This window comes from Thalassophryne amazonica, chromosome 8 (genome assembly GCF_902500255.1).
Source record: "Thalassophryne amazonica chromosome 8, fThaAma1.1, whole genome shotgun sequence".
Taxonomy (NCBI): Eukaryota; Metazoa; Chordata; class Actinopteri; order Batrachoidiformes; family Batrachoididae; genus Thalassophryne; species Thalassophryne amazonica.
The window spans coordinates 76,109,252-76,122,320 of record NC_047110.1 but is presented as its reverse complement, the minus strand read 5'-3'; the positions used below and the strand labels follow the sequence as shown (position 1 = coordinate 76,122,320).

The 13,069-nt window shown below is 40.3% G+C and overlaps 1 protein-coding gene across 5 annotated transcripts in view; it reads left to right on the top strand.

Annotated features, from left to right (window-relative positions):
• LOC117515918 (genetic suppressor element 1-like) overlaps positions 1 to 12,614 on the top strand; it is a 107,411-nt gene extending 94,797 nt beyond the window's left edge. For all 5 annotated transcript variants that reach the window (XM_034176697.1, XM_034176696.1, XM_034176695.1 and 2 more), the window contains 5 exons: positions 2,697 to 2,810; positions 2,893 to 3,276; positions 4,975 to 5,244; positions 8,884 to 8,987; positions 10,833 to 12,614. In XM_034176697.1, coding sequence (XP_034032588.1) covers positions 2,697 to 2,810; positions 2,893 to 3,276; positions 4,975 to 5,244; positions 8,884 to 8,987; positions 10,833 to 10,970 — 1,010 coding nt within the window. In that variant the 3' untranslated portion in view covers positions 10,971 to 12,614. The remainder of the gene's footprint in view (positions 1 to 2,696; positions 2,811 to 2,892; positions 3,277 to 4,974; positions 5,245 to 8,883; positions 8,988 to 10,832) is intronic.
• Positions 12,615 to 13,069: the final 455 nt, after the last annotated feature.

The following is a 13,069-nucleotide window of genomic DNA, read 5'->3' as shown; positions in this document are numbered from 1 at the left end:
CTCTGGCACATAGATGGTTACTTTCAAGTGGTGGGGATGGACCGGTTGCCTGCCTAGGTGGTCACCTGACCTTCTTAAAGAACCTACTTTTTGATTCGCCAGAACAGTAGCACTTATTACTGAGTGAATAAATAAAGCCAAATGAGCTATTTTATGGAGATACACATGTAAAAAACAAAAAAGATAATCACATTATTATCTAATTAGGTGGACCACTGCTCATTCAACAAATGCTGGGTAATATTCAAAAACACCTGGGCCCGTATCCACGAAGTGACTCAAAGTCCTCTCAAAGAGCTCCTAACTTAGCCTAAAATTTCCTGGCAAGGAATCTTAGCCTAAGAGTGAGCCAGCAGGTATCAGAGAGCAACTCTGAGCAAGGAGGGGACAGAAACTCCTATCTTTGTGAGGAGGTGGGGTTGACCCCATTGCTAGGTATGACGCAGTCCTCTAAGAGCTGGGATTGGTTGTCAAGGAGAGGGGAGGAGAAATAAAAAACAAATGCGCTCCACCCTCCTAGTCATGAATTGATAGTGAAATCAGCTTGAACTGCATTAAGACGTGTAATTGTGAGGAAACTCAGCAAAATTAAACAAATTGTTACACAGCTTTGAAAATGTTTGAATGTACTTCATTCACATGCCGAATATCTGTATATTAAAAGTGTGCATGCGTGAGTTTCAGTATGTTCATTGGGAGTACATAATTGTAAATATGTTAAAAATACGAGGTCTGTTAGAAAAGTATCGTACCTTTTTATTTTTTTCAAAAACTATATGGATTTGATTCATATGTTTTTACATCAGCCAAGCTTGAACCTTCGTGCGCATGCGTGTGTTTTTCCACGCCTGTCGGTTGCGTCATTCGCCTGTGGGCAGGCTTTGAGTGAGCACTGGTCCACCCCTCTCGTCGTCGTTTCATTGCGAGGAAATGGAGGAATGATTTGGGCTTTTTTCCATCAGAATTTTTTTCAGAAACTGTTAGAGACAGGCAGCTGGAAACCATTCGAAAAATTTATCTGGCTTTCAGTGAAAATTTTACGGGCTTCACAGAGAATAAGGAGTGTTACTACAGCTTTAAGGACGGCCCACAATGGCGCACGGTGCGCCGCGCTCCGAGCCACCATCGAGAGGCAGAAACCACCACATCATTTCTAAACGGATGGCTGTGTGGAGCCGGGACTGTCGTGTGCAATTTCTCTGGTTATCACAAGAGCTGGACATCAGCCATTTTCCGGCAGATTTCACTTTTAACAAGAGATTTTGTCATGGAAAGCCGCGCGGAGGCTTCGCGTGTCACGACCGATGTGCTGATGAAGCGAGACAAAGGAACACCTCCGTTTCGGAGTGACAGAGGACAAGTTGGGACATGCCTATCTCGGCTTTCAGTGCTTACCAGTCGAGTGAGTATAAGAGAAATTGTGGAGAGCTGGGCTTGTCCTCTGGCACTCTGAAACAGAGGTGTTCCTTTGTCTCGCTTCATCAGCGAATCGGTCGTGACGCGCGAAGCCTCCGCGCGGTTTTCCATGACAAAATCTCTTGTTAAAAGTGAAATCTGCCGGAAAATGGCTGATGTCCAGCTCTTGTGATAACCAGAGAAATTGCACACGACAGTCCCGGCTCCACACAGCCATCCGTTTAGAAATGATGTGGTGGTTTCTGCCTCTCGATGGTGGCTCGGAGCGCGGCGCACCGTGCGCCATTGTGGGCCGTCCTTAAAGCTGTAGTAACACTCCTTATTCTCTGTGAAGCCCGTAAAATTTTCACTGAAAGCCAGATAAATTTTTCGAATGGTTTCCAGCTGCCTGTCTCTAACAGTTTCTGAAAAAAATTCTGATGGAAAAAAGCCCAAATCATTCCTCCATTTCCTCGCAATGAAACGACGACGAGAGGGGTGGACCAGTGCTCACTCAAAGCCTGCCCACAGGCGAATGACGCAACCGACAGGCGTGGAAAAACACACGCATGCGCACGAAGGTTCAAGCTTGGCTGATGTAAAAACATATGAATCAAATCCATATAGTTTTTGAAAAAAATAAAAAGGTACGATACTTTTCTAACAGACCTCGTACATGCATGACACAAGAAAGTGAAAACACTTATTTCCATTGTGGTCCATTTAAAATCAAATGACAAAATAGAAGTACTAAAAGAAAATAATATTAATAATACCGATAATAATAATAATGATAATATTAAGTCTGCATATGATAACAAGAACCTGAACAATTTATCAATACATTAAAACTTCAAATTAACATACAGTAAAATAATTATGTAGATCAAGCTGGTAGCGTGTTACTCACTGTCATCCGACATACAGAGAATATCTCTGCTTCCTCTGTGTCTTTTCCGCCATTTCCTCTGCTTAAGACACACTTATTAGGATTTGTAAAAGTCCTCCTCCCTCCTCTTACCAGTTTGGCACCTTTGGTGCCCTCCTAAGGCTTAAGGTACTTTGCAAACAACTTTCATCTTACCAAGAGAAAATTCTAAGAAATGTCTAAGAATTTGAGGTATTCTAAGATTTTTCTTAGAATAACATCACTGGGAGCTATTTTTAGCCTTAGGCTGCTTCTGATTTTTACTTGAGAACAGTGATAATATGGCAGTTATTTCTGTCAGTTCCCAGGTGAATTTTAATACTTTCATTCTACAAATGTGAATGACAGGTGTTCTCTGTCTTTTTGTCTGTAGAAAAGGAGAGGACAGAGGACCTTCTGAGGGCCATTCAGAGGAAGAATGTGACATTAGACACCCTCAGATATAATCCGTTGCCTCCATGTAGCAGTCCTCCAGCTCTGTCAACTGGTGAGACACATGGACACATTCAACTCCTCGCACTAAATGTTGAATAAATACTTTGTGATGCATTGTGTCGATTTCTACTCAGGTGATTCCACCTCAGCTCCTCTGCTGGGTCAATCAAATAGACATCTTTACCCCGACTCTCCCAGCCAGTCCCCTCTCCAAAACCACAAACCTAAACAGCTCCATCACCACGAGTCATTCAAAACGCCCATGGACACGCAGGTGGTCCGTGTCCCACCACCGCTGACCCCACATGTTGAAAAAGCAGAGCCCAAAAAGGGTCAAACAGGAAACAAGAAACCCCAGGGTGTACAGAATGGTGTTGTGGCTTCCCCTCATAAAAAGGAGCCCAATCCAGCGCAGAATGGACGGAATCTGCACTGGGACATATTCTCACCGGAGACTTTTGCTCATCATTTCCACCAGGCTGTGCTGCAATCGACACACAACACAATGAAGAACAAAGGTGAGCCTCCATCACAGATATTCATATCACCCGGAGAATCCCTGTGGAACTGTGAAATGACAGAGCTGTGCTGCCTCGTGGTGTTTACATGAACTATTCCAGAGTTTAAACACAAGAAATGCACAGATGAGTGACAAATTGAAGGAATTCAATTACATTTATTTATATAGTGCCAAATCGCAACACAAGCCGCCCCAAGGCGCCTCACAAGGGCCTGGATAAATGAGAGAGAAACAGCGAATGCAGCTGTTTCTACCCAGGAACACCGCATTGTGAAATGAAGCAGCTAACATCAGATCATGGCATGCTACATGTCTTCTGCTGAGCAGGCCCAGCTCATTTGAATTTTCTATCAAGCTGGTGAAAAGAAAAGAAGGAAGTGAATTGGAAACAGGGTTCATTGTTAGGGCACGGATTGAAGAAGCTTCATTTATAAAGACTGCTCATAGTGTTTCAATGGAAACAGTGACTAAAGTGATATCTACATTTAAATCTATGAGAAAGACATTAGGAAGTAGAAATTGTGGTTGACAGCACACATTTGATGGCTGTGATGCTATTGCTTTACTGAGATATGCAAGGAGAAACAGAAGAGAACATGATCAGAAGATGATCGGACCATCAGCAAGAAGAGCCCGTTGACATTTTCTTCCTGTGGAGGGGGACATTAGAATCGTAGTGCGTAAAGCCCTGATTACATTTCAGAGCTTATTTGTGCAAAAACCATAGGTGCTGTTCTACAGAGATGTGAGAAAAAGTGATATGGTCATCCTTCACCATATTCTCCACAAGCAAGAGAGTGCATGTTTGGCGTACACTAAGAGAAATGTATATAGACCTCAGGCCTTGACCAGGTTCCACAAGTATCAAACGTGCAGAGACATTCACCTATCTTGCCAGCAATATTCATGTCTCTGGGTCCACTGCGTTTGAGATCAGTTGACACCTGGGAAGATCTCAGTCACGCATTTGCTGGACAGAGTTGTTTGGCAAGTCGATATCTTTACAGGATAATGAAGGTCCAATTCTTTCGGGTTCTGGTGCTTTCTGTCTTACAGTATGGTTGAGAGACTTGGACGCTAACCAGTTACCTAAGGCAAAGACTGGATGTCTTTGGTACCAGGTCTTTTTGGAGGATCCCTGGATACTGCTAAAATGACTTTGTGTGAAACTAATGGTTTCTTGGGGCACCTCAGATGAAGAGTGTCACTTGCACTGTGATAGCGTGTCAGCTACATTTTGGGCATGTGGCACATTTTCTGGCCATAAATCAGCACATGGGCCCATCAGTGCTGAGGACTGCAGTGGCTGAAGAAAGCTAATGGGACATCCACATTTTACCTGTTTGTCGAAGAGAGATGGATACTTCTGAGAGGTGCTGATGAGCCAGTGGTCTAGATGGTAGCCAGCGAGGGACCAAGATGGTTCCATAGTGCAGTGGATGTATGACATCACCAAAACACCACATGAGGAAATGTTTGGAAGAATGGTGTTCCATCCCTTCAGTAGAGTTCCAGATATGTAGAATCAATTCCAATTTACATTGAATCTGTTCATGCAGCACATAGTGTCTCAACAACTCTGTGTTTTTCATTTAATTAATCATCTGTGTGTTTATTGGGAATGTTGCTGGGAAAAGCCACAAAAACTGACATTGCCTCTTTCTGTCAATTCTTTTTTCTTTTCACTCTCCTTTAGTCTCAAAATGTGTTCCAGAGTCTACCATCAAGGATGAGCGCTCGCTGCGTCATAACATGTCTCCAGTGAAAAGTTTAAATCCAATTCACACCCCTCAGCACACACACATCAACGGGCATTACTTTCAAGCTGGTCGGGATGCTCCAGTGCCTCAAGATCATCTGTCTGATGAAGATGAGGAAGACTCTGAGGAGGATGAAGAGATGGAAACTCCAAGGAAGTGGCAGGGTATTGAAGCAATCTTTGAAGCCTACCAGGAATACATGGATGGTGAGCTTACACCAAGTCTCTGCTTCCCTACTCAAAGGCATGAAAAATTTTTTTATGTGTTTTAAATCTGGCAACACTGCACCGAGTCACTAAATCTAAACAGGCATCAGTGATCTCCAGTGGCAACCCGGACCCTGCGATTAGCAAGAAAGCTTTGCAAGCAACTTGATAGGTTGATTGATTGATTTTGTCATGCACCCCAAGATGGCCAGCCCATGTGGACTTACAAGACACAGTGAAACAATATACAACCCCAATTCCAATGAAGTTGCGATGTTGTGTGAAATGTAAATAAAAACAGAATACAATGATTTGCAAATCCTCCTAACCATCATCCTATATTCAATTGCATACACCACAAAGACAAGATATTTCAGTTCCTAAATGCTTATTGAGTGTTGTTAGAAGGAAAGGTGATGTAACACAGTGGTAAACATACCACTGTCCCAACTTTTTTGAAACGTGTTGCAGGCATCCATTTCAAAATGAGCCAAGTTTATCAGTTTGAGCATTAAATATCTTCACTGATTCACTTACCGGCTCCATTTATCCTTTGCTGAGTTAATGCTATGTGAGACAGCAGGAAATTACCACAGACCGCCAAGAGCAGGGGGTCCTAATTGACATACAGTGCTGTGCAAACCTTTTAGGCATCCCAGAGTTATAATAAAAGTAGCATTCGATGCCCCCCACCCCCCTTTTTTATTGGCATGTCAACACAAAATCAGTTCCAACAAAAGTGACTATATGAGCTATATTTTTTCAATCCATAATAATAATTATGGATTATTAATAATTATTATTTCTTTGTAAGTATACTGGCCAGCAGAAAACCACGCAAACACAGCTGCAAATGATCAGGCTATATGAAAATGACTGTAAAACACAATTACTCATACTTTAAGTCATATTTTTTCTTAAAATACATTTTGAGGTCCTGAGACTCTGGTGCTGCTTGTATATTGAAAGATCACATGTAAATAGAACCAAATTTTCATATAAATTATCGTTAAAGTTGAAATTCATCACACGTAATTTATTTATGAATATTTATCAGGTTTTCATAACTTTTAATGCTGATATGATGGATTCAATGTGCCTAGTATTTAAACAGTGTTGGCTTGTGTTAAAGTAAGCAAACTTGAAACCATAGCTAAACTTGATTTTTGTTTATTTATTTATTTTTTTAAATCATTCATTCCATGCAGAACTAAAAGAAATCATGATTAATCACATTCCATAAAAGGCTGTGTAACACATTCTGTATTTTACAGACATTATAAAAAATATCTATTGATATCGTCTTAACTGCAGTTAACAAGCTAAGGGCCCGGTCACGCGGCACACGGCGATAGCTGGACGAAGGATAAAATTCTAAACATAAAAAAGAAACAAAACAAAATCAAAACTAGATAAACAAAGCGAACGTCAACGCTTTAAACAAAATCAAAACGATACATCCACGATGATGTGACATAAACCGAGTGCAGCCAGCTTTGTCATCATTTCCACAGTACTTACAGGTGCGAGATTTTGTTTGTCTTGACAACGTGTCTGCACACACGGGCCAGCCACAAACAGTTGAAATGTGCATACATAGTTAAGTAGTTGATAAACGTTCTTAACGTTATTGTTTCTGTATGAAAATGTAGCTTTTTTAGTCCCAAACATGAATGATGCATTAGCAATACAAGGATGTTTCATTCAGCTTGGCAAAGCTTTAGTTATTGATTCGTTCAGATATCGTCAACCTTCTTTCAGTACGTTGGTCTGTTGAGGATGAACGAAGTTGGACAAAAGTCAAATGAAATGCTAATGTTATGAAAACTAAAACAATGCAAAATGAAATACGGATGAATTGAAGTTTGCCGTGTGACTGCAGCATAAGATTTGCTGGGCACATTGTCTAGGCTAACTGAAGCTAGTTATCTATTTCCAACATGATTTCTTTTTACATGTTAGCCTGTCCATCAAACATCGATGAAGCTGCTTTCTAAGACTAACAGCTATAAGGTACATCGCAAAATATTTACCTCATCTGGCTGGAAACAATGAGACAACACCACATTTTAATTTGTCTGCCGCTGGTATGTTTCTCTTTTCCATTAAAAGATGTGCATGATGTTCAGAGGAAGTCAGGAAGTGAACTTAGCAACTTACTGCAAGCACAATATCTTTTAATTTGTAATAAAATAAGTACGTTGCTCATAAGGACAAGGGACACAACTGTAAGCTGATTTTTTTGGCTATCAGCCCATCTTATTTTTGCAGAAAGTTAACTTCTGAAAGCACATTTAAGCAGCCTTTGTCACCATCTAGTGGGCAATGTGAGCATTTCAGGGCTTCTATTACATTTCCCACTTAAAGCCCAAAATTTCCAGTAAAAAATAAAAGCAAAAACTTATAAATGTCAGAAATAGATGATTTGTTGGCATGCAGATGTTTGATCTCCCAATATAAGTGTATAAAAACTTTGAAGGTTTTTCCGTTCTTGAGTTTTAAGATACAAAGGTTTGCCAGAAGGACGTACAGAAGGGTGGAATTTCTCCTGACAAGCACAACTTGCAGTGGTGAATAATTAAAAAATAATGTTGTTAACCAGCTATCATTTTTTTCAAATAAATATTTCTGCTTTGGAACAGTAAAAAAAAAAAAAAAAAAAAAAAAAAAAAAAAAAAAAAAAAGATTTCTGGTTCTGGTTTTGTTCCTACCCACATATTGTTAGTTTCTGGTTGTCTTTTTTTTTTTTTTTTTTTTGTCCGATTCAAGGCCTTGCTTGTACGATGTCATTTTAGGGCCACATTGAATTTTTGTTTTTTGTTAGACTTCGAGAATAAAGTCGTAATATTATGAGAATAAAGTCGTAATATTACGAGAAAAAAGTCGTAATATTACGAGAAAAAAGTCATATTACGAGAATAAATTCGTAATTTTACGAGAATAAATTCATAATTTTATGAGAATAAATTCGTAATATTACGAGAATAAAGCTATAATATAATATTACGACTTTTTTCTCGTAAAATTACGACTTTATTCTCGTAATATTATGACTTTATTCTCTTAATATTACAACTTTATTCTCGAAGTCCAAAAAAAAAAAAAAATTCAATGTGGCCCTGAAACTCCGTCATATTGCTTGAAACGGTTTCACAGTAAACACCTTTATTATGACATGTAAAGTTGCGCGTTAACATGAGCAACAAAATGACATATGTTCATTATTGAAGTCGACATTTTTATTATGCTCTCTTCCAAATATATTGGTTTCTGTTACAGACTGGAATCACTATTTTCATCTTTTTTGTGTGTGTGTGATAATTGGATCATTAATTTTTCAGTAATCCTGCTAACAACCTAACAAACCCCACAGGTGAAAGCAATACATTCTTAGCAAAAGTAATGATTACTTAGTTCAATTTAGGTATCTCAGAAAGGCCTTGTACTGAAATGGAATGCGTAATAGGAGCGCCATGGGGTTCCACCACTAAATGGAAAACAGTCATTATTTATGTTGCGCATTTACTATAATACAGTGTAAACCTGCTATTTAAAAAAAAACTTAGTCTAAAATCTCAGGGCATCTGAGTGAACATCGTACTAGAATATGTTGTGAGTGGTCTTTGTGTTGTTATACAGAATGGAGCATAGAGAGGCAAGTTCTTCACAGTCAGTGTAAGAGGCTTGAAGCACAGAACAACAGTCTGACCAGGACAGCAGAGCAGCTTTCACTTACAATGGGGGTAAGTAAGGACCTCAGACTTCCCTGCTTTTTGCAAATTTACTTTAGTCCATGGGCCAAGTAGATTCTCAGTACAACCTCACTCAGTCACTCATCTTCAACCGTTTACTCCAGTTAAGGGTCATGGGGGAGGGAGTCTGGAGCTTATCCCAGCAGTCATAGGGCATGAGGTGGGGTCCACCCTGGACAGAACGCCAGTCTCTTGCAGGGTCACATATAGACAGACAACCACATTCACACCCACACACACCTACAGACAATTTACAGTTTCCAGTTCACCTAACCTGCATGTCTTTGGATGTGGGAGGAAGCCGGAGCACCCGGAGGGAACCCATGCAAACACAGAAAGAACATGCAAACTCAACACAGAAAAGCCACAGGTGGGAATCGATCCTGTGAATCGATCCTGTGACCTTCTTACTGTGAGGCAACAGTGCGAACCACTAAGCCACCGTGCTGCCCTCTATACAACCTAAGGGAACTAAACAACACTTATCATCCAGCATCAGAATATCACAGTGAAATGGCTCAATCCACCATATCATGGAACTGCCTTGGGTTCCAAATGGCAACGATCCAAGCAACTAACCGAACCATCCCCACCTCTTTAAAGTAACTATCTTTCTGCTGCAGCATGCTGAAGCATGGGCATATCCTTGTCCTTCTCTGTGCATGCTGGATCCTGCACAGAGAAACGTGCCACATATTCTATTCACTGCTTAATTCCCATTTTTCCTTCGCATTCTGTTGCATATTTTGGTTGTATTTGCTCACACAGTGGGGCTCCATGTTTCTCCCTGTAGTTGACTAATTAGCTCATGCTGATATGAAGGGTGGAGTGCACCAACAAGAACACAACATGCCCAGTGTTTCAGCAGGTGGCTAACACATCCAGTCGTCACCTTAGATCACAAGTTGGTGTCCAAGCGTCACAACCATACAGTAAGACAGGTAGCACCAGGACCCTAAAGACTTGGAGATCACAAGTTGGTGTCCAAGCGTCACAACCATACAGTAAGATAGGTAGCACCAGGACCCTAAAGACTTGGACCTTCATTCTCCTAGAAAATGTTGAGCTTATCGAAACACCACTGTTCCATGACCTCATTACTCTGCACGCTCTTTCTGGGTGTTTGTCCGTCTCAAAGGCCGAGTACCCAGAGATATATCTTGGCAGTGACACTCACTCCACTGGGTACTCGACATTTGAGAAGGAGAGATGCCTGGGAATAACGCAGAGTAATGAGGTCACAGAACAGAGGTGTTTTTATTGATGCTGATATCCGAGTATACTGTAGCCTCCACAAAAATGTATGTGACCTTTTGCAGACTGATAGCTATTGCCAGCTAGGGGTCAATTAAAGATTACACAGGGGTCAAAATTTTAAAATGCTCCAATCATGTTGAATAATTTGCACCACCTTTTGCCAGAATTGGACCAGCTATAATTTTTGACCTCTGTACACACTGAAATTGGTCTTTGTCACCATTTTTGCTGTTTCAACACGATAAATCCGTAACTTTCAGCCGTAGATAGTACAAACCTTTTTGGAATCCTCGTGATCAGATAAATAAATGTGGCATACTTTTCAACATGGTTGGAGCATTTTGTATATTTTAATTGACCCCTACCTATTTACAGCTAACACACTGAGAAGTCCATGATACATTTTTGAGGAGGCTATGCTATACTGTTACTGGGCCATAAGTGTTGTTTAGTCCCCAAAGATGGTACAGAATGGTCAAAAATGTACTGCATGACATGTTACATTTTCATGGGTTGATTTTATGCGTGGCGTCCTTACATCTTCTGTAATGTGATGCGTGTCTGTATCTCTTTCATCAGGAGCTGGTGAGCCAAAGGCAGAAAGTGAGAGAAGAAAGAGACAGGCTGCAGGCACAGCTGGAGCACTTCAGGAGGTGTTTGACGCTGCCAAACTTTCAGTGGGGAAGGGGGCAAATCAATGGGTACACCCCGAGGTGACCTCTGACACCGACTCTCAGACGGATTTACCTCAAACAATGAAGTCACAACAACAAGGCGGCCTGGGGCCGGAACAAGAAACAGCCCTCACTACGCTTGAAGCACTTGAAGGAACCAGTAACTTTCTTGTTACCTTGCAGGCCAAGCAGTTATATCACCTAGCTGACTACCTAGCATGTTTGCCATGGTAACCAGAACCATGTAGACCCTAGTCTCTCTCATTCTGACTATGGATTTTTAAGAAATACTGTGTAGCTAAAACTAGATTTTTTATGAATGATAATCACACCAAGTGTTTTGGTTGGAGGACATGCCATCTTTTAACTCATATCACACATAAACCGTAGAGAGCCACATAAATGAGATGCATTACCAGGAGCTAATCTGTAGCCAGTAATGAGAAGAGACCAAAAGTGCAGCCGGCGCTTGGTTAATTAAGAATTAAATTACACCTCAGGCCTTAAACTAGATATGATGCACTTCACTTTGCATTAGAGGAAATACTTGATTGACCTCTGTATTGTGTAATGTTGTAGGATCTACTGAATATTGGATCTGACACAGAAAGCAGTTTACACTGCCGGTAAATGATCTAAAGAAGATCTAATCTCTATGTATCAGTGAATGGAATCAGTGCAGTTTTTTAAGTTGCAAAATGCGTTTCCCATTGGTAACGTCAGTTGTGATAGATGAAGAATTTTGTAGGTTTTATTGTTTCAGCCATTTATCACAGGAAGCCAAATGCTTTTCTTGAATTGCTGCTGGTCAGACTAAAACATTTAGAGTGGGTGAAGGGTGTTCACACTACTGTGTTTGAATAGTTTCATGTGATGTCAAAATGCTTGAGGGAACATTAGTTGCTCTGAGAGTTGAAGATCTGATGGCGGACAGAAGTCCGTTTCTTACAACATGATCAGTTTGTCATTCTTCCAGTTCTCATCCCAGACATCAACCCTTCCTCCTTCTACATGTCTATAAATGTTGACAAAACTTGAAGAGACATTGTGATTTCTATATGTCGTTTTGCAAAAACTATTGTCATATAACTGGCATCACTTAAGTGAGACTACGATATTTTTCAACATATTGTCCATTCTTACATTTTTGTCACCTACCTGAGTGATTTCTTGCCACATTATTTTGAAAGCTGAGTTTAACTGCTTTATTACAGGAAACAGAAGCCAAATTATTATGCCGTTCCATTTCAGGACTGTGTCAAAACTAATAATTTTACTTGATGCTCCTGACATACTTGAGATATATCTCCGGTTGTTTATGGACGATATGTCAAACTGATGCTATCCCTTTGTGGAGAACAATAAACTACACCTTCTTTGGGCTTTTGATGAGTTTTATTTTTATTTCAGCAAGATAAAAACAATGTCACTAATTCATCATTTCGCCTCTAAATCTGTAAATCCCTGGAGCCCCTTGCTACAAGCACAAGCTGCAACAGTAAAAACTACAGTAGCAATTGGCTGAAGTTATGTAATCACTGAGCAGTCTCCTCTACAAACCTGCATAAATGTCTCAGTTGTTATGAAATATATATTATTTTGGCTGTTTAATTTTAATGAATTATTTATTGGCATATATTGCTGTATATTCTGATGGCAATTTGCATTAAAATATTTGTAACATGTATTGTGCGTTTGTGTTATTAATTCTGCTTATAAATCATGACCCTAATCATTCTAATGGCTACACTTAATAGAACAATTCTTTATAGACGACTGACAGAAAAACGGTGAACCTGTTTGGTAATCACAGCTGTTTGTTACTCGAGAGAAAAAAAAAATCCAAGCTCCGTGGCTTAGCATCACATTGTTGGTATAGTAGTTGCTAATTGCAGTCTCTCCCTTTTGAGAGTTTGCAAAAGCATTCACCGTTACCATCCCAAAGGACTGATTATCATCACTTTTCAGGTAGTAGAAAAGAACTTGGCTTTCTTCAGAGGGGGTGCAAATGGATGTGTCCATTCCTTGGATTGTGTCTTTGTCTCCACCTTAAAGTGATGGACCCAACACTTTTTGGGCCCAGTTTTGACGATCTATAGCTCACATTCTAAAGGTTGTACTACAAATGCAATTGGGGTGAAC